The sequence below is a fragment of the Colius striatus genome, chromosome Z (assembly GCF_028858725.1).
Source record: "Colius striatus isolate bColStr4 chromosome Z, bColStr4.1.hap1, whole genome shotgun sequence".
NCBI lineage: Eukaryota > Metazoa > Chordata > Aves > Coliiformes > Coliidae > Colius > Colius striatus.
The window spans coordinates 12,962,212-12,990,206 of record NC_084790.1 but is presented as its reverse complement, the minus strand read 5'-3'; the positions used below and the strand labels follow the sequence as shown (position 1 = coordinate 12,990,206).

The 27,995-nt window shown below is 38.6% G+C and overlaps 1 protein-coding gene across 1 annotated transcript; it reads right to left on the bottom strand.

Annotated features, from left to right (window-relative positions):
• Positions 1-441: 441 nt before the first annotated feature.
• On the bottom strand, positions 442-27,486 carry HAPLN1 (hyaluronan and proteoglycan link protein 1). The gene is made up of 4 exons (XM_062018926.1): positions 27,387-27,486; positions 15,874-16,248; positions 7,726-8,028; positions 442-731 (listed from the first exon to the last, which is right to left on the bottom strand). The coding sequence occupies exons 1-4, from the start codon at positions 27,484-27,486 to the stop codon at positions 442-444; spliced, it is 1,068 nt and encodes a 355-aa protein (XP_061874910.1).
• Positions 27,487-27,995: the final 509 nt, after the last annotated feature.

The window sequence follows — 27,995 nt, the reverse complement described above, 5'->3', positions numbered from 1 at the left end:
TTTCAAAATTCCTGATATAATCAATTTGCAGTGTTTTTCAAACTGGTACAAATATGTAAAATCTGTGCTTTTAAAAGCTTCTGCTTTGAGTAGCCTTACATTCCATAACTGTGCCCTAGCAATTGTCAAGCTCTATTGCATGCCCCATTCACGAAAGGTATATTTTGTTGGGATGATGTTGCTTAAAGAATTTGTCTCTAAAACTTCCTTACCTAGAGCTTCCATTAAATTACATTAATTTAAAATATCTATGGAATGATACTTTAAAAAAATTATTAAAACAAACAAACAAAATCAATGGGTTTGGTTTATGAAAATTACTCTTTACAGTAAGTAAAAAAAAAGGTTTATCACAGTTTTGGTAACTTGCATGAGTTCATATTGAAAAGAAATCTTTCACATGTTCTTAATGAATTTAAAACTTCTGTGCTCTAGGTATTTTCAGTTGTATGCTCTGAAACAGTAGACACCATACAGCTTGTGCTTTTTATCAGGGAAGCCTACAAAGCGAACCGCGGCCTCGTTAGGGCTGCAGCGTTTCCTTGGCCTGGAGATCGGGTAGCGGACGCTGCCATCAGCCAGCCAGCCGGCATCACAGCGGTCATACCCCAGGAGCTTCCAGGCAGCAAATATCTGGCCAACTTTAGCAATCTGAGCTCCATCCTTCAAGCACGCCTGAACAGCTTCATCATAAGTCAGCTTCGTTGGGTGAATTAGGTAGTAAAAACGACCTAGTAAGAGAGAAAAGGAAAAAGGATCATTAGGAACATAATTAAGCTGATGTAATAACGTAAGAGTGGCTTTTGAGAAGAGAGACGCCCCAGTGCTGATTCACATCATATAGTGGTTGATTTGAGACTGTGCAATTTTTGGATGTTGCACTATTTAAAATGTAATATTTTTTTGTACAGGGAGTTGATAAATATCAACAGTTAATTAAAAAAAAAAAAAATCCAGGTGAAAAAACACACTATTAGAAGAAAAAAAAAAAAGTAGTGCTGTGTTCATTTCTTCTAACTTAGCACAGCTTGGCATCTCCACCCTCACTCATATTCATTTGTAGCTGAAGTGTTTCCATGCATTTTCATTTTTAGAGGTAGAAAAACAAGAAGAAAAAGACCAGGAGAGAGGGGTGGTGGACACCCTGGGATTCAGAGAAAGACTCCTGTTCTGCATCTAACTTTATGGTGCCAGATGAGTTTAACAACATGGTGCCAATGACAGTTCAGTGAACTGTCTGAGGAACCCTGTAGATTTCAGGCAAAGCAGATCTCATACACCTTCAGCTCACTGTCAGAGAAGGGAAAGTAATTAAACATCCAAAGCAGTGCACTTCTACATTGTTAACTTAAAACTCTCATGAATTTTTCTCTCAGGAGCATGGCATAGCAAGATTGGTCTTTAATAGCATTTAGGTGAGGGTGGTTGGTGATAACACATGCAGTTTTACTCTCTGCCCAGGCAGCGATTTTGTTTCTGATTAAGTTCTTTTTTTTGTTAAGAAAGCTGAGATATTGCACAGGTTCTTAGAAGCAGAGTTTGAGCCTGTGGTAGATCAAAGCCATGCTTGTCTAAGTCTTCATTAGCAGTGTCAAAACCACGCGCAGCAGGTCTGCAGCTCTGTTTCTGCTTAGGCATCAAAGGGTATATCCTTACCATAAGACAGCAGTGAACTGATAGTGCTGCTAAGAAAAATGTGCCTCTATCTCAAGGTAATGAAAACATATGCCAGTGAGTTAAGCTCAAAAAAGGAAATCTCCCCTACTAATCCGTAAGCAGCAATAATACTAACATTAATTTCATTTAATTAATTTCATTCAATATAAATTCATTGCAAGACTTTCATTCATTATACTTAGAGTCATTAATCACCACTGATTCGATAATTAACTAAGTGTGGGGTAGAAATGGGTTGCAGATGAATAGTATTCATTTGAAGAAATAATAATTTCCAAATAAATTAACTTTTCAATCTGACCATCCTGTAAGAAATAATACAGCTGAAAAGCAAAGGAATTTATTCATGTAGGGATCTTCTAATTCCAGAACATGCTCTTTACTTCTTAATTAAGAATGTTCTCCAGAACAATATAATTTTTCTTCCTCACAAAAGACAGGGAAACACACAAACAGGATACTTCTCAGTTTCATATTACTTTCTTGTTGAAGGAAAAGCAGTCAGCAAAATGAAGAGTTACGTCAGCTCCAGATCCTTGAAAAACACAGCTTTTTCTAGGTGAAGAAATGCCAGGTCAAATGATGATATAAAGGAAATTGAATTAACTTTGTGGAAGGATTGGAAAATATATACCTTAACAAGAACATCTGAAATAAAAGGCATTTACATAGCAGCTGAGGTGGAGAAGAAACTTTTAGGAAAATTCATTGTAGTCAGAGACATCTACAGCATTTCCACAGAAAACTGTTAAGAGTAGATAATCTACCCCTTTGAAAAATGCTTGCTTAATTCCATTTCAGCAAAGTGAGGGCATTTACAAAGTGTTGCTAAAGAGAATGTTTTTAAAGTGGAAGAGGTTTCCCCAAAGCAAACAGGATTTCAGACCTAGGGGAACAGGGATTTGTACTGATAGTATATAAACCTCACTTAGTTTCTTAGTTGCTCTTCAAACCATATGTCAAAGGAATGCAGTTTCCTAGGGATTTGCAGTAAGGCCAGGTTTTTGGCATATGACATCAATAATCAAACTCCTATACTCTGCCTCTTCCTTAAATAGGACAGCTTTAACAGTAAACCCTACAGGGGTGTAATACATATCCAGAATGTCTGATTAAATAAAATTTTGTTAATAAACTCAGTACAGATCTTCTGGTTTTCCCCTGTTAATAGGTTAGAAGAGTTCTTAACTGTTCAATCTTAGTTTTAATTGATGTGGAAGAAGAGGGAAACATTAACTGTATCTCATTAATATCTAGTGTTGGGTCACTCCTACAGAAGATAAGTGGGCTTGAATTGACTTCTCACATCCAAATCATCAGGTGGAGGGTTTATGCAAACCTAATCAAACTCTGTCTATAATAGCTATTTTGGGCTTTTGCATGTAACAGAACAGCTTAAAGAAGAAAACTTGAGCTTTTGACCTAAACACCCTACACTTGTGACTTGGAAGGAATGCACCTTGGAGGGGATGTGACTTGAAGATTTTTACAAGCTCAGCTCTAAATTGGGAGATTTATCAGTAAGCTTTTATATCATAGCTTGTTGTAGCAGACAGCGAGCTGTTGTCTTCACGGGCACAGAAAGGCAGTACCACACCATTCACTATTCTCTGCATAAAGTATTAATGCAATGCCTTTGAAAGAGGGTTCTTAGAGAAGTGCTCAGACAGGATGCCTCCACGTGCAGCCAGACATCTTACACCCTACAGGTTACTGGTTTGCTAGACCGGTCTCTTGCTCAGCCTTGTGGCTTCAATGTTGTGCAAGGGCAGCCCAGCAGCAAGCTCTACATGATGGATAAATGTTTCTGCACACGGAGGAATACTGAGTGTCCCTGCAGCTAGCAATGGACATGTATGCTTGAAAATTTACAGCTGCAGACATCAGTTAAGTTGTTTACTGTGTAAAACTGTTTCAATTCGTTGGTTTCACATGGCCAGTAGGGTATATCTGTAGCTTGCACAACATGTAGACTATCTTGTCTGCTCAGCAAACTCAGCTCAGTATATCTTAAACATCAGTACCAAATGGTTGAGCAAGGACATTGATCCTCAAAGTTGAAGAACATGCTAAAAATCTGTGTGAGATGCTTTCCTTTCCTTTAGTCATAAGGTTTGTAGAAGTACTTTGCTATCTAGTGGTCATCTCGGGTAAATGATCCCCTCAAAATCAGCAGTGAATACGGTGACTCAGAAGCAACCACTTCAAAGAAAGGGTAACTTTGTTTTGGGCAGGTTTGCTTCTCTTTTTGGAACAATGGCTACATGTCCCCAGGAATAAAAGTTTCTGAAATGGCCAAGAGAGCATTCTGCATGAATTACTCTTAGATGATTTTCTATAGTTTTCTCCCATTTCAATGGAGGGGTGGTGAACATTATTTGTATTACTATAACACACAGGTGGTTCACAGCTGCATTTTTAACATGATCTCTAATATTTGCCCTTTGTAGTTTTAACATTGTCAACATGAATGTTCTACTTGATTCTGAGAGAGCTGACAACAAATCAATTATGCACTGTGGTTCTGTGTGCAAAGAAAATGCATGTAAATGAGCAGAAGGTGCGATAGGAGTTCTACTTATACCTGTTATTCTTTGAAAATGCTTAATTATGGAAGAGTTGATAGCTGTATTTGCATTTAGACCACTTAACACTCTTCAGTGCAAAAGATTCTCATGTTCTTTGTTTCACAGAACTATCTGTTCTCCTTCAGAAGTGCTTTAAAATTAAGCAAAGAGTAACTGCTCAGCTCAGCTCTTATGTAGTGTTTGTCCTATGCCTTTTCAGCTCTGTGGGGAAGACTGCAACAAACGGATTTATCTGCATTTATTCCCCTCCAGTTGGTGTGTGGAAGCCCAAATTCACCTTCAAGAGGGAATATATGGAAAGGAGCACTCTCATTCCTTGGGGCAGAGCAGAGAGAGAAATTGAGGTGGTCTGCAGCTTTTCCAAACCTTTGGGACATGATAGGTTGTCCCACCACATGGAGCCGGAACTTTAGCTTTTCTAAAGAGACTATGGACTAAAGTGGCTCCTACTGTGAAGGAAAAGTGGAGGAGAAATGGACTGTGCAGGAGCATAACTAAGCCCTCAGACACTGGGAAAGTCCAATGTGGAATTTCCAAGTTTGGTACTTTCCCCTTCTGCATGTTCATTTTCAATAGCTTTTATCAACATAAGGAATGTAAAGGCAAGTCAGGAAACTTGTTGCTATCCCATTGTTATCTCAGTGCAGGCAGAGAAAATATGTTATTTCACAATATTTTCAAGGATTTAATTGGTACCATTGTGCTAATTGCACCATTTTATGAAAAATATCACTATATAGTCTTATAAACTAGTAAGTTGCTGGTGTTACTAGATACAAAGTGTGTGAAACATTTTCAGGTCTTTGGCTTTGCCTGCACAGACAAAAAATTCCATGTATACTTCTATGAATGAACTGAAAAATCTGAGTATGAAGCAGCCAGAACAATCTGTTGAGTATTGCACTTAACCCTAGTCTAAGAAAAGACACTGTAGAATGCAATTTCGTGATGTACTAAGACTATTTTACATCACATCACAGACAAACATTGCTGAAAAACTTTCCCTGGGAAAGTAACAGGAATGTATATGGAATTCTTCACTAATGGTATAAAAATCCCATTTTACCACTAATTTTTTTATTCAGTTTACCACAGCTGGGATCAAACAGTTCCAGACTGTAAATACTGAAGGTGGATTTGAACTAACTGCAATGTTTTAATTTTTCATTCTAGTGGCTACATGTAATTTTGCTGTTTTGTATCTATCTGGTAAAAACCAAGCTTTGTGTGATCCCTGAAATCACGATGTATTTGGAGGATTCCTTTCCATAAAAAGAACCCAGTTATCAGAAATCTAAACCTCACTCATTCTCTTTCTTCAAGGCAGCTCCTACAACTGACTCGCTCTGAGACTTTTTTTTTTTGTTTGAGCTCAGCTTATAGTACCCTGATCTTGAGGCCCTTGGCATTTTTCCAGCTTCCTTACATAGAGCTGAAGGTTTTGTACTTTTGGGATACTACAGCAGTCATTGCCACTGCTGGAAATGCATGTTGTCCTAACCACTTCTCATTTTTCTTGGCTGTTCCTGTGCTGAAAGAATCAAATATTCGGTGTCACAGAAAAAGCTCTTTGCCCATAGCCACTATCTTTGGCAATTGCAACTGAGTAGCAAAATGGGTTATTATAAGCTTTTCCCTTTACAGTGAGAAAGCTAACATCTGCTGTTAAGCATACATGAGCCATCTGAGATGTTGAGCTGAAAATAGGAAGCTGGCATTTTGGGAAGGTGACTGTTTATTGCAGACATTAAGGTAAGCCTGGGATGAGAATAGTAGAGAACATAGTAAGGACTGTGAGAATAACGTAACCTGGTGTGTTGGGACATAAGGAAATGGATGTTCAGAGAGGCAGAAGCCCAGATTTTTTGCTGAAACCTTGAGAGATTAATATGGTGTTGAGTTTTAGGGAACTAGAAAAGATGATGCTTAGGTCTATATATCATCATATTGCTGTGTAGTACTCTGTCTTGTAGGCCAGTTTAACAGACCGATCAAGGATGAGATTTTTTTCAGTGTCTTGTCTTTGATTTCTCTATTACCTTTCCACCTTATCCTTGCTTTACCTCATTCCTCTTTCTTCCTCTTTCCCTCTCTTGCTGTATCCATACACAGAAAATATTTATCTGTCAGTACTTTTCAGATTTTTTTGAGAAATTATATTTCTCTTTCCTTAAGTGATCTTTTACAGCCGCTAATGTGGAAAGAGTTGCTGATTAGAGAACAGTAATAACAAATGTTTACTCTGCAAGCATTATAAATGGTGCAGCTATCACATTTTAATTATTTTTCTCTGTTTGCTTTATTCCTTGGTGCTACTTCTACAGCACAGGGTTAAATCTGCATATAAGAGATGAGCTCATACAGGATTTCACCTTGGATCAATGAAACAAGAAAAAAAGAGCTACCATTTCATGAAATGGTGAAGCATGATAAAAATCAGCTAAACTTTTGTTTCAGACTGCATGTAGCCTAATTTAACATTGTTGCTTTGTTGTATTATGGATTTGGAGGTTTTTTGAGAGAGTGATGCAGACTTAGCACCAGAGCATATCTTCTGAGAACAAGGCTTATGTTTATTTTTTGGTGTGCTGTAAGAAAAAAATGCTTCATTATGGATAAGCAATCTTACCTAAACAAAAAAGTCCATGCTCTGAGTGGGCTGCAAGCCAAACATGTGCAAAGTCACATAGGAGTTATCCACAAGCATAATGCTGTAGAGGATTGTAGACTTCTTTGCACATATTTACTTGCAATGTTCACGTCATTCTAAACCTTTTTCAGACACTAGGTTAAACCTGAAACCATAGCAAGCTGAGATCATGTCATTTCATACCTAAAGTAACATCTAGTAATAGCAAAAAAGCTTGCAGTCATTAAAGTAAGGTCTAGAACAGATCAAGTTAAGAGCACAAGTGAATTGAATCTTGGGAGTGTACTAAGAGTAGGAATCTAAATTATTAGGCATAAAAGCTAGAAATCGGTTTGTTGATAAGGAAGTATTAGTCATGTTAGATCTGCTACAGGAGCAGGAGCTGCTTGCACAACAATGTAGATGAAGTGCTGATCAGGATTTCCTTTTGGTGATATATTTAAGTTGTAAAACACCATAATCGCAATTGAACTCAACAGGAAAGTGAAATTAATGAATCAGAGATTTCTTCATCACTTTAACTGAAATGAACGGGCACATATCAACATTAAAAGAGTACATATAACTTCTAATGAGGAGAAAGTGGAGATAATCGAAACTCCAATCAGTATGAGGTCTGAGATGTAAAAACTATCTACATAAACATGTGGAAAAGGCAATTTGCTCTGTCCATGTGTCCTTGTATATTCAACAACATTTTCCAAGCCTAACATGGGCTTTGAGAAATCAGATACCACTTGCTGCCATTGGAGTTTCTTTCCTAAGTACAGCAGCAGTTGTTTACAAGGTAGAGGTGAAGAATGCACTCACCGTTGAAGTTAGAAGTAAAACAGAAAACATCGTATCGGCCTTTTTCTTTGTCCCAGAACCCGTAATTCCTGACCCCAGGCACCGTGTTCTTCCCTCCGCAAGGCTCCCTGGGTTTGGTGATAGGATACTGCACAGAGCCGTCGCTGAGCCAGCCGGCGTTACACCAGTCCAGCCCTGACCTCCAGGCATCATAGAGCTGGTCAAAGGAGGCCATAACGGAGTCTTGGTCCAGACACGCTCGCTGAGCCTCGTGGAAGTTTAAGTTGTAACGACCCAGGCGTGGAGAGTAAGGGAATACAACACCTGAAATGGTAGAAAGAGGGCGAGTTACTAGACATCAAAAGAATGGAAGAAAGGGAAACAGCATTTATAGTCACCAGAAGGAGAAATAAAGGTTAGCTCCATGATGTGTGTCAGGCTGTTACCTTGTTTCACTCTGGGGAAAAATGCACTGTCAGCATATCAACCATTAGGTTTGAGAAGGGGAGACGGCTGCTGCCTTACCCAGCCACCTTCTCTCCTTGTCACCTCCTCCCTTTCCCAATGGGAACAGTGCCAGGTCTGCAGCACTGCTCCCACCTACAGCTTCACTGTCCCCACTGTAATCTCACCCTCGTTTATCCTGAGAGCACTTATAAAGGAGCAGAGCTGGCTGAAATTTTGCAGCTACACATTTTTCATCAGAAAATTCCAGTTTATCACCTGTAAGATCAATTTATCAATTAAAACCCAGACTAGTTCTATTTTTTTGCAGGATGGGATTTGGGGATTTTCTGGCAGTCATTTAGAAAGAAGAAATTGTAGTAGAGAGACATATGAACTATTTCTTTTTACACATAGACATTAAAATGAAATGTTTTGATTGACATAAAAGAGTGTCATGTTCTTTGCATAGATGCTTGCCAAGATTTCCTGAGAGATTCAAGACAGTTGTTTGTTAGTTTTTATTTTATTTCACATTATCTTAGGAGTGGGAAGGTATTTCATGCTTGGCTTAATAACAACATTTCAAGGCTGGACTGGTAGGAGGCATAATTATAGTGTCCTGAGGTCTTAAAGTAGGAAATCTATAGGGAAATAAAATCAGCAAAGTTGTGCATGGTTTTAGGGAGGCTTTTCTGCTATGTTCCAGCTGTTTTTTTGGCAGTTTATCACCACTCAAGGAGGGAGAGCTCCTCACAGAGGGCATCAGGGAGCATGGTTCCTTGAGCAAAAGACAGGTTTCCCTGCTACAGGTGGTGAGCCGTGTAGCACACAGCATGCAACAACACAAGGCAGCCCTAGTAGGAAGCTATGTGACACACTACCTTCCTCTGTCACACCTATGGCTGCCAAAAGCACTGCTGGTTTAACCAAAGGATGCTTGCCAGAGATATACTGTATAAGCAGTATGGACCTGCCAAATGCTTCCTTCCACCCCTGAGGACTAGCCACAGGCCAGTCCAAAGCTTGTGAAAAGCCTAGGTGATGAGCCTCTGCAGATAGATATAGCAGAGAGACCTTGTAATAACAATGGACATCCAAGTGGAAATGAGAAAGACAGAGACACTCCCAGAATTGTTTCAGCAGCAACAGTTAATCAAAGTCACTGCCCTTATCTGTCAGATTTTTCTGCAGATTTTCTCCTTGTTTGATGGAAAAGATGTGTAGTTAAAGATTACTTCTTAAAGTATGAAAGGTGTTGCAGAAAATGCTGAAGAACCAACTCTCCATGTAGCTCTGATAAAATAGATGAGAGAGAGTTGAAACAAAAGTTAGGATCAGACCACCCTAATCTTTGGCAAGGTTTAGAAGCTTAACCCAGACCTAAATTTTACAACTGGCTTTAGCCCAGTCTTGTAAAAGAGATGAAATAAAATGAAGCTCAGAATGTTTCTTCCTAAATGTTTCTGTAGAAGTGCTGTAAGATGCAGAGGGACTGAAAACAAGAAAACATGAGATAATCAAAAAACTTTACAGTGGTATAAACATTCATCTTTCTTTTTACTTTCTCCCTGCTGATGAATTTTGTTGCCTATAACAAGTTCCTTGTCCCTGGGGCAATGTAACATAGGACAGAGAAATCACATTATGATCATGCAAGACTGTCACCATACAATAGGGTGGTTCTTCTTTTCGAGCATTCAAATCATCTTTAGTGTCTATGCCACTAGTATCTTCATATCTCCTTTCTTCCCCTTCCCTCCCTTGCCCATTTATCGTCCAAGAAATGTTATTTTTGTTAAACAAAGTCTTTGTTATTACTAAATCTCAGTGACTTGGTCCAAGAAAATAAAGCATACAAATGTAAACTTGGCAAGGTAATAATAAACAACATTTTGCTCTCCTTCAGTAATTAACTACAAAGTCTGTTGAGGTTCTCTCCTTCTGTAAATCCTTTCTTAAAGGCTTCTCAGTTATTAGCTGTTCTGAGCTATAAAGCACAAACAGAATGTAACACTGCATGTGCTGTTAAATGTAACTTGATAAAAAAGCTGTGTAGATGCTTCATATTTTTCTGTATGTCTGCTTTTCCTTCCTCATCTTCATCTCTTTTTTAAAAAATCATTTGTTCCTCTTCAGTGCTAACAGATAGAAATATCACTGGCTATAATAAAACTGTAGCAAATGTCAGAGGAGTCCAAGCTTTTCCTCTTTATTAGAAATGCCATACTTGTTATTTTTCCAGAACTACACTTCCCCAGACAATTGGCTTCTTGACCAGTACATGTGTCTGATTTGCATATACATGTAAAAAAGCCCCCAAAATAATCAGAGGTGCATATTTTTATAACAAGACCTAAACTTACTTTTGAAAACTGAGGAACAACTAATTTGAAACTATTCCAAGAGATTTGATTCCTTAAGGTTTCAAAAATAATTTTTTAAAAGGGGTTAAATATGTATGTAGGTTTGTTACAAATCTATTAAAGCTTGACAGTTTGGGATATGATGTTTTCGATAACATAAATCTGTGCAAAAGTGTAATATTAGCTGTGGGTTATATTTGAGTAGACTGATAGAAGCTGACTTTTCTTCCAGTTCATTGGCAGTGCAAGCCTGAAACTGATTAGCATTAATTTCACCCTGCAGATGGGGGTGGCCCAGTGTGATTTTGTAGATGAAAATTGACTGTGTATGTGTTTCGTGTAGTTTTGCATTATCTTGCATCTGTGTTAGGTTGTGGGGATTTTTTCTCTTTTCATTTCCCTACCAAACCTAGCTGAATTTATAGTTAGATCTCACTATTCATTTCCCATTTGTGAATTTAGCTGTGCTGAACTTTAGATAATTGCAAAACATCTTCTTCAGTCTTGGATTTTATAACCCGTCAAAAGATAATCCATCCCATCTGTTCTTGAATAGACAAAAGCTGTCCTGAAGCTTCTTACTGTTTTCAAACTACATAGTGAATTTGAACTCCTGACTCCATCCCTATGTTTTACCACTAGACAAAGCACCCGCTTCCAAACATTAACAAATTCAGCTTAAAAAATGGAAGAGCAGAAAAACTTCCAGCCTCAGATAGTTAAAATCTGGTTACTTTCTGGGAAAACTGAGCTTGAGGAGCCTTAACTTGACCTTAATAATTTGGCACCCTACCCTGAGGAACCAGCTGAGATAATTGTGGAGCCTGAATGGGGAGTATTAATTTACAATAAAGACTTGATATTGTGGCTCTTCTCCCCAGCACTCAGTTCTCTGGCATATGCTCGGGGAAGGAGCTCCTTTCCTTCAAGCAGGAGAGGAAGAACCTGAGATGCCTCTATTCAGTGCAGAATAAATCTGTTAGTGAAAGACGAGGGCCAGGTGGGCCTTGCTGTATGCATCTGTGACAATGTAGTTGCAGTCCAGAAAATAACTGCTGTAAGGGAAACTAAGATTTCCACCAAATCAGAACATATGAACAGGATGTGTAACATGTCGTTCCCATATGCACACCTGTACTTCTGTGAATGCCTTACATTGAATTCTACAAATGTACAACTTTTGCTTCAGTTGCTGGGGATTTTAGGGAATGCAAAAGAGATGATATTTGTGTGCCCTCTGTAAGCTATTTTTATTTCAGTCTTACATGCAGGTAATCCTTAAAATCCAGTGCAAGTGCTTTTCAATTACTCACTGACTATAGACACATTGTCAGTGTAAGAAGCTGTAACAGTTACCCAAGACAACAAGGTGAGGAAATAATCTTAGAAAGTTCAATTGTTGTGACAATTACTGGGTGTCTATTAAGCCAGTACAATACACAATTAGCAGTTTTAAGGGTATCTACATATAGAACAAAATAACCCAAATTTCTGTTGACTCATATGAAAGAAAAAAAAATTAAAAAGGTATTTTTGCAGCCAGAGTAAAGAAATGGGCTTTCTTGAGTTCTAGCCCAACAGAGAAGTCAGTTTTCTTGTAGCCAGTGTAAACACAGGGTAACAGTAGGGTTTCCTATATACTATACTGTAGGGTACAGTTTTATGCTGGCAGATTCATACACTTGATGAGAAAATTTTCCGTGATGGATATCTAAAATTTTGTAAAAAGTGATGAGACTTTTATTTTCCTTGAGACTCCATTTCCATTGCTCTGTCAGGACTGTCAGCTATCCAATCACTCAGCACAGACTCCATGGGTGGGTCACTAGCTGTCAGCAGATATTGATCTCCCTGAAAATGAAACTGAAGTTTGAGATGGTGTCCCTCCAACCCACAGTTGCCTATAACCTAGCTGTCAGTGAGGTTGCTTATTTCTGACAAACACAAGCATATGAACTAGACTCACTTGGCCTGAGGGCAGATGATTCCCTTATTTTTCTACAGTTTTATCAAAGTTTGGAGATTGTTGCTTTTCCTTGCTCTCCTTAGGCTAAATAGTCCTAATTCTCTTAGCATCTTCCTTTTGAGTCATCATTTCCAGATAATTTTTTGCTGCCATATCTTGAACTTTATACATCCCCTGCATTTTTCAAGTACCATTTCTCACAGCACTTGCAAGCGTTATCCTGTCACAGAAAGAATTACATTGGTCAGTTAACAAACTCATGTCCTCTACAAGACCTTTTACTGTCTTCTAGGGACCCACAAATGGTGTGTCCTATAAAATCAGTTATATAGTAAAGTTTAAAACAGATTGTCATGGAAAGGATATTTAAAATATATTTCTGTGTACATGCAACATGCAGAAGAAACAAATAGACTAAATCCAATTTCTCCTGTTGTTGAGAGCACAGAAGAGCTTTCATATTGGTTTCAGCTATGAATTCCCCACTGCTAACATCCAGCTTAGCAAATGAATAAATTAGATTTTTTTTTTTTTACTATAACAATGTGGAAGAATTTATTTAAAATAAACTTATGGATTTGTTTGATTTATTTTGAATTGTTGAGTCTGTTTTTGAAAGAGATGTCTATCTGTCTAACTTCTGTCCTGGATATAAAGGTTAATATACCTCTAAATAAGATAATAAAACCTCAGAAGGTATTTCTCGTTCATGTGGAAAGACCCAAAGAGTTTGCTTCCATATAGAAGCAGCTTTCTACAAAGATTTTGAGGTTTTACAAATGAAATTTTTCTGTCAGTTTTGGAAGCATTAGTCTATAATGTCAGAAATGACCAGTCTTGTACCTGTCTAGTGTCTGAAAAAAATAATTGAAAAGACATTCCTCCTTATATTAGCTAGTTAAAACATACAGACAGCAGTTAAAACATTCCTTTGAGCAGAGATTAAAACATACTTGGTTGAAGAAATATGATTTCTTTTATCCTTACAAATATCTTTATTTGGAGGTGGGAGAAAATAAGAAGGAAAGGAGCTGTTGTACAGGATGGGCTGGAGTTGTCATACTTCAAAGGGAGATTTTGTTGAGGGTAGCAGCATAAATTACAGGGGACAGTGTATATCAGGAGATATACCCAGACCCTCTATCCAATGGACTGGTTGTACATCACAAAAGTCACGTAAAATAGGCAGAAAATCTCCTTTTTTCAGTTGTGTTACTGAATGAAGTAAAAAAAAAGTTTCTCACTGCTGACTTTCTCTAGTATCAAAAAAATATTACCATTCAAATGTGGATCTTTGAATACACACAAGTATTTGTATCAAGCTTCAGGCAAAACTTGCCAAGCTGCCACTACAGCCATCAGCATCTTCCTTTCCTCAAGCCTTACCAGAACAGCAGGAAACCTTTGCAATGGAACCTCTTTGTTTTTAACAGCTAATGAACTTTTGCTTCAGAGACAAAATGTTAAATTGCACGGGACAAGTATCTGATCCAGATGTATGATGCGGTAACACTTTAAAGATTGTACACTGGCTCTGATCCTTTTACATTGGTAAAATTCCATAGTGCTGTAAAATGTAAGGAAATCCCACTATCTGATGGGGAAAAAGATATATAGTTATTTATCTGGAATATCTCAAAGCTTGACAGAAGTATGTATGTAGATGTAAGGAGATGAATATCATCAAATCATTCAACATCTTCACAGTGCAGGTGTGGGCTCCAGGATCATCTGCACAGCAATGCAAAAGAAATTATGGGATCAAGGGCAGTTTGACAGATGTTGCATGTTTCTGACCTGGATTAGGTGGCATTTGCTATTCCTCACATGCAGCATGCAGCTGCATTTATTGTGATTTAATTTACATACTTATTGTCTGGAAACCCCTCTCTGAGGTGGATGACTCTTGTCTCTCAGGGCTGCCAATCTCACAATGTATCTCCTGACTATTCCTGCAGCCTAACCACCTAACCAGAGACTGGCTTTCACTTGGGTGAAGCTGATCATGTCAGGCAGAAACTGCTCTCCCTTCAGTGGCCCATCTCAATGACAGCAGATGTAATGAGCAATGACTGAAGTACCCGCCTGAGTGAAGAGGAGATTGAACACACTAGAGTCTTTGGCTAGTGGAGAAGATTTACTTAAAATTCTTTTTCCTCTGACTCACTTCTATCTTTGCTCAAAACTGCTTGAGACTATGTAAACCAGTTGTGTGTATTTCCAGTTGTTTTTATCTCCTAGGTTTGAAAAGGACAGTATGCATTCATATTAAAGATGGATTATGTGAAGTGAAACAACCTAAATGGATTCTCCTGATAGTATGGAAACTGTGCGGGACATTTCTGCACTCAGAAATTGAAGATTTCAATAGCTTCCAACCAGGAATGGAAAAAGAGATGTAAAGAAGAAAGCTAAGCCCGTGACATCTATTTAGTTCAAAGAAGAACTCAGCTAGGCAGGGTCATGATATAACTAGCATAATGCACAATAAGCCTCAATTAAAGAGTCATATATTTCACCTGTTTTCAGGTGTGAGAGCAAGAGGTTTGATTGTCCTCTTTTCTTTTGCTTCCAAACTACTTTTAAAAACTAGAGTGGCTTTTATAAAGTTGTCTGGCATACACTTGCTGGTAAGTATAAGGGAAAGGGAAACGACTTCATGCAGCTTTTAGTTTATGGCAGAGTACAGTGCAGTGCTTTGGGGAGAAAGGCCAAATGTTGGCTGACATGCATTAAATCTCACAAAACTTGCCTGAATTTCAAAAGATTAAAGGAAAGATGAGTTTCTGGTCCTCTTTAAATCTCTTTCACTAATTTTTCTAATGCTTTGAACTCTGCTGTTTGCAAGAACATTGCTGAGGGAAACCACTACAGACTATGCGTAGGAGTTGTCTTGGCAAGCAATACAGAGATTTATTTAATGTAATTATAAAACTGAAAAAAAACCAAAACCATTGTCTCTGGAAAACAACATTTTTCCTCTGTGCAAGAAGATTTGTATTTCCATGATAACCTAAAATGCTCCAAAGTTCTGTAAAATGGTGCATCTATCATATATGGCTATTATGGGAATATCTAATAGAGTTTTGCCTTCTGTAAAGTGATAGGAGCAAATTACATGGAGTCTTTCATATTGTGTTTGGTCATTTTTTTTGGCTCCCTTCATGCTGTGTCTCACTGGGGCCTACAGATGTTGTAGGCTAGCTTAAGTTATAGAAGACCTAATGTTCTTCCCATTTATGATCATTGTCATGAGCTGTCAGGGCAAGATCCCTAGTGTACAATGAATCCCATTTCTCAGCTTGCTGTTATGACTGATAATACAATATCAGTGGTAGGTACTCCTTATCACTGCACAAATCTGAATTATACTTAAATTCAGGTGTTACCTACCTTCCAAATTCAGAGCTACCACTGCTGTATCATCCTCTAATCCTTCAATCACCTCACACTTATATCTTCCATAATCCTCCAGTATTATATTTGTGATAATAAGAGAGGCATCGTTTTCACTGCTTTCCCGCAGAAACACTCTGCCCTGGTAGTTTCCATAGCTCTTTCTATGATGTCCCATCGCAACAAAGACGTCCACTTCTTTGAGGTAATCTGAGGTGAGTTTGGTCCACTTGACCCGGATTTTGTGGGTTCCTGAGCCAGCTGTTGATGTGTGTTCGTGGTAAAATTTACACGGCAGTGTGACATTGCCACCCCGATGTGAGAAGATTTTAGCTTGCTCTGCTACCACAAGTAGACGGGGTCCGTTTTCTGCTGATTCAAAGAGAAAAATAAAACCAAGAATTAGTTGGTAATTTACTTTTTGCAAAATGAATATGATTGATGCCATAACCATCATCAGCTTTATCATACACAAGGTCTGCAGGATCGTTTCCCTGCAATCACTTTGTACCTATGCAGAAGTAGGATGTATTATCGAATCATAGAATGGTAGGGTTGGAAGGGACCTTTAGAGATCATCTGGCCCAACCCCCCTGCAGAAACAGGTCAATCTAGATCAGGTAGCATAGGAACATGTCCAGGTGGGTTTTGAAGACCTCCAAGGAAGGAGACTCCACAGGCCCTCTGGGTAGCCTGAACCAGTTCCATATAATTATTTACTTGGCTTCAAGTTTGCTTGTGTATGTATACTCCTGGAGAGGCAGAGAAGAAAACAGGTTAGCAGAATTGCCGTTTGATACAGGCAGAAGCCATCCTAGGTACTCCATAGCCATCAAGATAGAGTTGTATTAATATATTTGCAGAGTTATGTCGTTAGTGGGTGAATGCCATCATCCATAAAAGGCTCTATACAAGCATCTCATATTTCCCTGCTGGTTGTTCAAGCACTGTCTATCAATGCTGTATCCTTTTTCGTAATTCAGATTTTATGTATCGACTCAGTTTATTCTGGTGGCAGCATACAAATCCCCTCACAATATGAGATGCAGTGAGTAACACAAATCAGAAAATTCGTTATTGTATAAATTGCACTATTTATATTGACATGAAAATTATGACCACAGTACTAAAATCTATAATTTTTCTAATTTTATTTCATTCTAATTTTTCAGTTTAAATTCCTCTTCTGACATATTTCAACCAAAGTAAGGAAGTTCAGTTTCCCTTGAAACATAAAACATGGTTCTCTCCTGCTCACTTTTGTCATCATCTCCATCTGGTTTTTCCTCATTTGCTTTTTCATGTCCTTCAAACCACTATTTTGTCTTTGATATTTTGATCTCACTTTTTATAGAAATCTCTATTTAACTATCTGGCTTCTCTCCTCCTCACCCCCACCCCAGCCTCCCTGCTCTCCTTTCTCTCTAGTAGGCAACTATGTCTGCTCTTGGTCTATGAAGTCATTATGTTTACTACAGTCAACTTGAGCAGGTGCTTGCTTCCAGTCTTAAGTCTCTGGAGGTTCTTTCACAGGCTGGGAAAACTTTGATTTCATAGTAGCAGATGTATCCAAAAGTCAGAATGTTTCCTTCCTTCAGTACTTGTTGCCTCTCCTCTCATATGCAGTTTGCAAAATTGATTTAGTGAGCTCAGTGCTTTATAAGATATTGCTGTCCTCTCTCATTGAGGCACTGACTGAAACTAGCAATGACTCATCAGCACTTTGGTCATGGGGAAAGAGTTACTGACCTTGAGCTACAAAACAGATTGCAAAGAAAGACTTTGTGTGTATGTGTGTGTTCAGCAAGTCAATGCAACTGCCTAGAAATTCCTAACACTGAGGTTTGATTTGGTTTCTCTACTTTCAGGAAAAGCCAAGGCTAAGTTCCCAAACATGAAGGCTGGTGACCCAACAAACGCTAGCAGCATTATTCTACTGGCATCCATGGGAATGAATCTGGATTGATAGGATGAAACTCCAGAAGTGCATGCAGAAATGGCCTCAGCCAGAGTGACATGTGGATCACTGAAGGATGGAAGGACTGGAATGGAGACAGCCTGACAGATGAGGTTTCAGCGATGAGCTCACCACGGAGGATCCTACCTGGCCAGCTGTCTGTGCACAGCATCGCAAAAACGTAAGGTGAAAGGAGACTTTAGGATCTGAAGCTCATAAATGCCTCCAGTCTTAGATTTCTGAGTCTTGCTGACAGGTTTGTCAGCTAAATGGTATGTTCACCGCAACTGTAGTTTCAGTTTGGCTTCACTATCTGTCCACATTGGCTGCACTAAGCTGCAGAAGAAATCTGCAGGGTGTGCAGGGCGTTACAATCATGCAAACATGTTCAGGGATGGTAATTACAAAGACAAGCAGACTGAGTGAAAATGTGCATCTGCACATCTGAAAAGACATCCAAATGTGTATTTCTTGGAGATGCTATGTTAAGAGTATTGATATTTCCTGAACAGGACAGCCTAGCCAGGGCACCAGCCTCCTCAAGCATGAACAAGCTTGTGCACTGCAAGCTGTTTTACCAGAATCAGAGACCTTCCTACCCAGTGAAAAAAAAATCTTCAAAGCAGATGACCCGAAGCCTCATATAACTGTTTTTCTTCTTCACTGCCCTTCTTCCCAGAGGTAAGGAGAGGCTTGAGGCTGCTCCAGTAACCTATGTTCCCCCTTTCAGAGAAGAGCATCCAAGGAGAGAGGTGATCTGAGGCAAGGCATCATGGAAAGTGCTGCTAACACTGTTTCCACAGGATGAGGAGAAGGAAGAAAGTGAAGGCAGCCAGGATGGTTTGTCTGCAAACTTCCCTGTTTTTTCTTTTTTTTTTTTTTCGGGGACAAAGAAGTTCTACAGACTTCTGTCCACCTTGGGAGGAGAAATGTTATGCTTTGGGCTGGTTATTACCAAGAAATCTGAATCAGAGCTCAACGATGTTGAGTCTTTAATACTGAAATAGTCCAGTTAATAAATACTAACGGAAAGGACTGGGGCAAGAGGGAGAGTCTGACTCAGGCTGCTAATGCTTCCTCTTTCTAACAACAGCTAGTTTGTGCCAGCACGGCCTGGAGACTTGCCAAGAGTACTGTCACCTCAGAGTTCAGTGTTAGCATCCTAATGCAGTGGTATACATCTTTCCTGGGTGCTTCCGACCTCCTCTGGCCCTTTCAGTAGGTGTTACCTGAGTATATATTTCAGTAAGTGTAACAAACAGAGGGGATGGTAGCCTGGGAAAGGAAAGAAAAGCATGGCTTTTCTCAGCCTGGAATATCTCCTATGCCTCTGAAGGTTCAAAGGGAGATGCAATGTTTGAAATATGCCTCCATCCTCAAGTTTTCTAAATGCCAATTCTTTTTTACAGAAAAAGAGATGACTTGCTCTTCTCTTGCCAAGACAGTGGGGCAGAAAATTGCATCGCTGCTGCTCCCAGACCTAGGAAAGAGGGAAAGAAGAATCTCTGGCTTTTGAGGAAAAGCAGAGAACAGATTAGGGAGTGCTTCATAGTTTCTTTTGGGGCTACAAAACATGCAGAAGACATACAGGTAGCAAGGATTAGAGATTAAAGATTAGATGACTGGGGTTTCACAAGAGGCCAAGAGGTCTTTATTATCCAGGACTCAGTGAGAACTATGGACAACATTGTCTACTTGCATATATTTGGGAGTACGGCAAAATGAATATCTTTCATCTTTCTAGAGTCTAGAGAAGGAGTTAACGACCCTTCCCACACCACCCTCCCTCCCTACTCCCCACATCCCCCTAACAAACAAAAGAATGCCTAAACATAGAGCAAAATACATTCCCTTCACTTAAAACATGTTTAGTACTCTGGACAAGCAATCTAGTCTACTACTGTGAAAGCCAGCTTAAATAAGGAATGTACCCTGCTTCCTGGATAACCTTAATTATTTTAATGATCTGTTGTTAAACAGTGATCTGGAAGGTGGGCTCAACACTGTTTTAAAGATTTGTGGGAATGGATCCCTGGCTGTTTTCCTTATGGGAAAGCTTCTGACAAGGCTACTCCTTCGAATAAAATTATTTTTGTATCTAAATGTCAGGAATATCTAAAAGATGAGTGCAAGAAGGAAACAGATAGGACATGCAAGTGTTATCAAAGAATCCAGCATGTTACTTAAGAAAATAATACTTCTTCTTTCCCAGAATTACTTTCTTCAGAAATACCATCACAGAATTTGTAAGGTAGATGGTCAAACATTTTAAAATTCTGCAAATCCCAGATAATCCCTCACTAAATAGTTGTCTACACGAGGACAGTTTGGATTGCTGCTGGAGACAAGACAGATCAGGTGCGTGACCACTCAAGAACAGAGGAACATGCTGGGCAACCTCCAGCTGCTCCTTCTGTTGGGAACAGTGGTGACACTAGCCTGGTTGTTGTCCCTGGTGTCTAGTCCATGGTCAGAATAGTATGAGAAAGGTTTGCTAGGTGGGGTTTTCTCCCTTCCAGGAATATTTTGCCTTATAAGGCAGTCAGCAGTTTAGCTATTAGTACAGAATCAGACATTACTGGTGACTAATTTTCCACTCTTGCTTCCTTACTATTAGTTATGACAGGCTATGGCCTTTTGTTAATCCTTTCAATTAGATGGAAGACAATGGTAGCATAATGCAAGAACAGCTCAGATAGTAAAAAATTATTTTGTCCAAGTTGCAGAAACTGTACAGCTGTGTAGGATAACATAGTTCTGGGAGTTGCTTTTCCAGGGTGTAGGGAAAGCAGGCTGCCTCCTACAAACGGAAACTTGCAGTTTGGGTTGATTTCGTTGTATCTTGCTACCTTTAGTAACAAGGTGCAGGCAGCAGCATGCTACTCATCTCTTTTATTCTCCACCTCTCTCCTTCATGCTGCTAGAGGTCTCAGTTCAGTCTCATGTGTTGTTTTATTGGTTTAGTTCCAAATTTTACTGTTGGACACATATTCAGATTTGTTTGTCTTTTTACTTGTGGTTGTGGTTTGGGGTGGGGGTTTTTTTTGGTGTGGGGTTTTCTTTTTGTTTGTTTGGTGGTTTTTTTTTCCTTATTTCACTGGCTTCTGCACTCAAGAGTCATGCCAAGCCAACTTTGGAAAGCCAGGAACATAGTGTGGGGCAGAGAGGATGAGTCACACCACAACCCTCGGCAAACAGCTTTAAGCACTTTATCCATCAGAACTATCTAGAAGCTTATGCTGACCTGGCCACAAAACTTGATTATTTCCACATTGTAATGAATTAATTTACCCAGCAAAAGTGGAGAAAAAAACCGTGCATTTTTAGACAGATAAAGTCAGGGATCACATCATAGATGTGTTTCGCCAGATAAACTCACATATTGCCTAAATGTTCCACCTTGTTAGCAAGCCATTAAGCTGAGAGCACCATATGCCATCCTACTTTAAACAGAGTTGTTTCTTGCCTTCCTGTAGTGTTACCAAGGACTTGAGCATAATTGTCGTGCCAAGATATCCTCACTCTTCTGATAGCAGTGGCGTGTTTTGTTACTCTACCACGCATATTTAAACTCAAAAATCATTTATGTGATGACAATAATGTACACTTGCTATAATAGGGATGAATTATTGATGTACATATTTACATATGTGTGTATTAGAGAATCTGAATGGAAAAACATGAGGAAGAATTATGCATGTGCTTTTTTCCACATACTTTCCTACCACATTTTTTCAAACTGTCATTTAAGTAACTACCTTTTAACTTCTGGTTTTGGAAGAAAAAAAAAAATCTAAAAACTTTTGTGTATCAGCTGTAAGACTAGAAAAAGCTGTTCTTATTTGGCCCAGGCATTATTGTCATGTTGTTTATGTCATGAGAAAGAAAATACAAGTATCAGACTTCTGTGTTCCTGCCTTTAAACTGACAGGATAAAATATTTTCTACAAGATACTTTAAGTTTTGACATACAACTAGTAAGAGAGAATCTTAGTTTAAAAGTTCAGATACATGGTTCCAAATAATTGAACAGCTCAATTTACCTGTTTTAGAAATGGTAGAGAAGAAAACTGTCTCTCCAACAGCAATATGATGAGATTGAGGTAAAACATTTTTTCTGCTGATCCCATCTATTCAATGTGAGTAATATGTCAAGGGGGATTGTTAAAAGGGCTGTATTAACTCAAATCTTGGTGGTCCTGCACTGCTCTCTCCAGCTCTCTCCCTGTCCCTCTTGAGCTGAGGAGCCCAGAACTAGACACAGGACTCCAGATGAGGCCTCACCAGGGCAGAGGAGAGGGGAAGAAGAACCTCCCTGACCTGCTGGCCACATTCTTCTTGATGCATCCCAGGATGCCATTGGCCTTCTTGGCCTGTATTGGTACAGGGGCTTGTTCCTTCCCCAGATGCAGGACTCTGCATGTGTCCTTGTTGAACTTCATGAGGCTCCTCTCTGCCCAATTCTCAAGCCAGTCGAGATCCCACTGAATGGCAGCACAGCCTTCTGGGGAATCAGCCAGTCCTCCTAGTTTGGTGTCATCAGTGAACTTGCTGAGGGTACACTCTGTCCCCTCATCCAGGTCACAGATGAAGATGTTGAACAAGACTGGGCCCAGAACCGATCCTTGTGGAACTCCACTGGCCACAGGCCTCCAACTCGATTCTGGGCCATTGATCACCACCCTCTGGGCTCTGTCACTCAGCCAGCTCTCCATCCACCTCACTGTCCACTCATCCAAGCCACACTGCCTGAGCTTTCTGATGAGGATATTGTAGGAGACAGTGTAGGAGACGACATCCACTGCTCTCCCCTCACCTAGCCAGCCGGTTATGCACTCGGACGGGATTTCCTCTTGGTGAAGCCATGTTAACTCCCCCTGATAACCATCTTTTCCTTCCTATGTTTAGATACTATATTCAGGATGAGTTGTTCCATCACCTTTCCAGGGATGGAGGTGAGGCTGACTGGCCTGTAGTTTCCTGGGTTGTTCTTCCTGCCCTTTTTGAAGACTGGAGTGACATTGGCCTTTCTCCAGTCCTCAAGCACTTTACCTGTCCTCCATGACTGTTCAAAAATGATGGAGAGGCTTAGCAATCACATCAGCCAGCTCTCTCAGCACTTTAGGATGCATTCCATTAGGATCCATTGACTTATGAGCCTTAAGTTTGGCCAACAAGTCTTTAACCTCTTCCTCTTCCACCCAGGGCAAGTCCTCTGCTGTCTAGGCCATCCTATTATATTTGCTGGACTGGGCTTCCTGAGGGCTGGCCTTGGCCATAAAGACTAAAGCAAAGAAGGCTTGTCCTGAAGAAAAGTAAGTGAACTATAAATAAAAGTCATCATTATACAGAACAAGTTGGGCAAAGACTTTTTCTGGTTTTGCTATTGATAACTGATTTTAACTTTAAACTTTTTTTAATAAGGTGGTATTAGAAAATTTTCTGTGGATTCCATGTTGATGTTTTTCTTGGTATGTACAAATAAATGTGTACAAAGATCTTCAGAAGCAAACAGTGGATACTTGTATATGAAAGGTAAAATCATGCATAATATACACAATATAAATTTATGTATATCCAAGGAACAGCTACAAAGTGAAAGGCCTATCCTTTGCAAACCCAACAGAGTATTCTCTTGCCCGGCCTTTCTTGTAGTTTTAAAACTTGAACAAACTGGAGGCATATGTTAAGGGTTCCTGCAACCTTTATGTAATTAATTAACTTAGTAATTACTGTAATTGCTTAGTTAACTTGGTTTATTTTTCAGAACAGCTACACATAAAAGAATGCTTTTATCTCACATGGGTACTCTGCCTCTTTGGATAACTGATCAGCATATACCACTATGAACAGATCAGAGAGATATATAAAGCTAGCACCAAAAAGAGTCATCTTCCTCTCATAAGCCTTTTGCAGATCTTGACTTCAGAGAAAAATATGACTCTTTAATTAGATTGCTATGCCTACAGTAGTATGATTTTCTTGTGGTGGATACTTAAGTGGCTAGGGGATATTTTTGTCCCATTTCCATATTCACCAGATGATTCACTTAGGATTATGATTTTTTTTCTAAAGTGTGAAACTGATATACCCTAAGGCACACACAGTTTACCAGGGTGGGGAGTGAGGGAGGCAACACACCTTACTTAACTGTAGTTACCTTGTTTTTATCCACAAAAGTGAAACTGGAATGACTTTTCTATGCAGATAATCAGAGAGAAAAGTGAAGCAGTCCTGGGATGATAGAGTAGCCTGACCAAAACCATGACAATCACTTCAGGGGAAAAAATAGAATCATAGACAAGATCAAATGCAATCTTAGATACTTTAGAAACTTTGTTTATATATATTGAAATAAAACCAAAGAAGAAGAAATGTAAGCAAAAGAAGTGGGACAAAGGAAAGAGGCAGGAAGGAAAAGTAGGAAGGTATACTGGTAAAGGTAGGGAGGTAGAACAGTCTAGCAGATGAGAAATTTGACTGAAGTTCAGTTTCATTGTGTTAATCAAGGAGAGAATCAGGAACTAGAGCTAACACTAACAGTAGAACGGAGATATTTGAGAGGCGAGCTACCCATTTCTAAGAAAAATGGAAAGGTTTGAGACAGAACATATCTATGCCTACTATAATGTTAAAGAGGTTAGCAAGTGTTTAGTAAAACTAAAGAAAGGTATAGTTTCAAGACATTAAAATAAATGTATAAGGCCAGGGAAATGCGATGTATCGATTTCTTGGAACTCAAGGAAGTAAATGATATGGGAAATATATGAAGCTAGACAGGAGGAAGAAAATAGGTGTTTTGGTAGAAACTTTGCTAAGTGTCTAAGAACTAGTTACAGAAGAGACTGCAATTGGCTGGGCTAAAACATAACTAATCAGCCTAGTAAAAGGCCAGTGAACTGTCTCCAGTATATTTTTTGAGATTCTTTCATATAATCACTAATTTTAGATTACAAAGTAAATTTGGCTATCAAATTAATAAAATTTTCTCATGTCATATTAAGTATTGATGAAGGGTGGAGAATGGATATTCAGAATATTTGAAGAAAGAAAATTGGAAAAAGATAACATTTAATACTGAATGCACAATCTAGATTTTTATGGCCTAGTATGAAGTATTATTGATATAAAATTTGTTAATTGCAAGTGACAACGAGGGAGAGTGTTATATAATGTCTATCACAATAGATGATCAATCAGCCAGGCAGCATGGCTGGGAAGAATATAATTTAGATCCAAGGTCTGAAAAATAAAGCATTGTTAGTTTTAAAATCAAAATGCTAATATCAGACAAGATCTCATCAGGAGTAAAATCCTTTCTAGGAGCACTGAAAAGGTATGAATTAAAACAAGGACCAGTGTAGAAATTAACTATTAACATCAAGTAACTGGAGGTTATGCACTCCAAGCAGAAATTGAAAAAGTTTATTCAAATGATGGCTGTGAGGATATACCATTATTAACGTTTTAAAGTGAACATCAAAGAAGAAAAATTGTTATTTGAGGTTAAGGAACAACACTAGAAGAATAAGACCATACAATGGCTGTGAAATTACATGGAGAATTAGGAGAGTCTTTTTCATGACAGAAAAATAGGGTCCAAAACTACCTTGCAGTAATGAGATCTGAAAGCAGCTTTTTCTTAAATGAAACTAAACCTCCAGGAGATTACAAGAGGCAAAGAAAGGAGAATAGAAGGCAGCTTAGTTCACTGCCTCAGGAGATCCTTTTCAGCTCACACAACATCTATCTGCTCCTTTTCTAATTCCAAGACATTCCAAAGCATGCAATCCAGGAGGAGTTTAACTACACATCTCTTGGATTTCAGCTGTGGAGGGGAATGCTCTACCCCTTAATGTTATATCAAATACCTTTTGGATGAAGCTATAACACATTACACAGGTTTCCCTGATTTGCAGCTTGTTTCCACGTGTAGTATGTGTTTATGCAGCATTGGAAAGAGTGAAATCCAAATCCTGATGGGATTCCACAGTGCACAGAGGAATGAAAAAAATTAATGGTAAAAATACCCAGTTCTGAGCAGTTTGATTGGTTTTTTGATTTGTGGTCTGTGGTCTGACCTTGAATCAGCTCACGTGCAAAGCTCACCGTAGAGCTCAATTTTAATTTTTATCCAGATTTCCTTGAAGGAATAAACTCTCGAGGTTCAAAGAGTTTTCATGGGCAGGGAGAATAGTTGTGTTTGAACTTTTACCACTTTGAACTATTTAGCACTTGCACTACACACATGTTGAAAGACTGATAATAATCCACACAAACAACTTGCAAATTACACTACAAGCTTAACATACACAAATTATGGTAAAAATACTTTTGATTTGATTTAATTATTTCTAGTAATTTAATCTTTCACAGGATAAATAAAATTCAGAGATATGAAACTGCATTATACAAGAAAGGCACACTATATGTTTATTAGGCATCGGTGTCAAATTCAAAGTCTACCCTGGGGAACAAATGCTCATCATCTCTAAACAGTGATATATCTTCACTTTTATTCAAAACGTTGATTTGACCCTCATGCTGCGAGCTTCCTTAGAATGAAAACTGCTATCTGCTCTTCCTTGTTTGACCTTGACAATCTGGGTGCCTGTTTTAATAGGTGCAGGGTACCTTTAACTCCTGTGGCTTTCCTGTGAACTTCTAAATGTTCAGACTTTCTTAGCAACATGCCCTAACTTGGTAATTCATATTTACACAAACACTCACGTTACACAATTTGCCAGCTGTTAAGAGAAAATAATAAAACTTTAAAGGGAGAGAGAGAACAATAATTTTCTGAGTCTCATGATTTTATAAGATTAATTGTAGCCAGCCTCAAGAAACATGCAAATGAAAGTAGAAAAATTCCTGTTAATTCTGCCTGTCCTTACTGCATAAGTCTCCTGCTTTTTCCTATACAAGATGACCCTCAGTGACTGAAGCTGGGACTGAAAAAACAGCTGCATTGTACTGCAGACTCAAATCCTGCTACAGCTCTAAGCTCTAGGATTCAAACATGAACTAAACAGGATTATGCAGAAGGACAGTATAATAGTGTGAATTAAAGGTATGAGGAAAGACTCATTTATTCCGGGTAAGAGATTTTTTTTTTCTGGTTTAAATTGCCCAATTATGATCTTAGATGTGCTGAGCTTTTGAAAATAATAAACAGCAATAAATGTCTGTGTTGTGAAGAAATATAATAATCTTTTAAAAATCAAATATAATCTACAATACACCAAAGATATTTCACTCAATTGCAGTTGCTCATTACTTTAGGATGCATGTTTTTTTTTCTTTATCATAAATCATGCTATACTTTACTCACTAATCTTTGCAAGGTTGTGACTGAGTGCTATTAAATAGTCCAACTTTTGTTTTCTTACTTTCCTTAATAATATATCAGAATTAGAAAAAATACCAGGTTTGTTCACTGGTAGTATTTAAAAAACAGTGCATCAGAATTTAAAAAAAAAAAAATCATTAAGCACGTTATTCTGTTTCCCTCAGCAATCTGAAGACACTATTATTTTCTCAAGTATTTCCTTACCTTGAATGTGAATAATTCTTTCATGATCCAGGCTTGAGTTGTCAGGGTGAGGTTCAGCCCAGCAGACAGAGATCAGCACCAGGAAAAGTAGCTTCTTCATTTTCATAAGTCAAAGGAATCTTCTTCACTGTAAGGGCATCATATACAAAGAGGCTTGTGAATTTTTGGAAACCTTTGCAGTGTTGTACTTCACAACTCGTTACAGTAATGATCTTATGAGGGATATATAAAATATTTAACCTACTCAGCTGAAAAAGTTGCAACAGCTAGTAATTTTTGAGGCATAAAGACTGGACATTTTTATCACAAATTTTCATTAAATCAAACTAGCAATCCACATTTAACTCTGCCTGTGCAAGAATACAACATGAAAAAATAAAACCAAACACACAAATATCCATAAGCCAAACTCCTTTTAAGACCATATGTAAGCAATACCTGTGTTTCAAAAAAAGGCGCTGCTGTACTTTTGCTTTTCTAGACCTTCTCTAGATGAGCTCTGTAAATACAGTTAAAATAATCAAAGCTATCACTGTATCTATATCCACTGCATGATGCAATCTGCTAGTGACAGATTTTCAAGATTAAAACAATCTTCTCTCAGGTTTT

Excerpts from the sequence above, each read along its gene's own strand:
- HAPLN1 (XM_062018926.1), bottom strand. The coding sequence starts at position 27,486 with ATGAAGAAGCTACTTTTCCTGGTGCTGATCTCTGTCTGCTGGGCTGAA. Across the intron at positions 16,249-27,386 it reads AAGAATTATTCACATTCAAG|CAGAAAACGGACCCCGTCTA; the intron begins GTAAGGAAATAC and ends TCTTTGAATCAG. Across the intron at positions 732-7,725 it reads TTTTACTTCTAACTTCAACG|GTCGTTTTTACTACCTAATT; the intron begins GTGAGTGCATTC and ends CTCTCTTACTAG.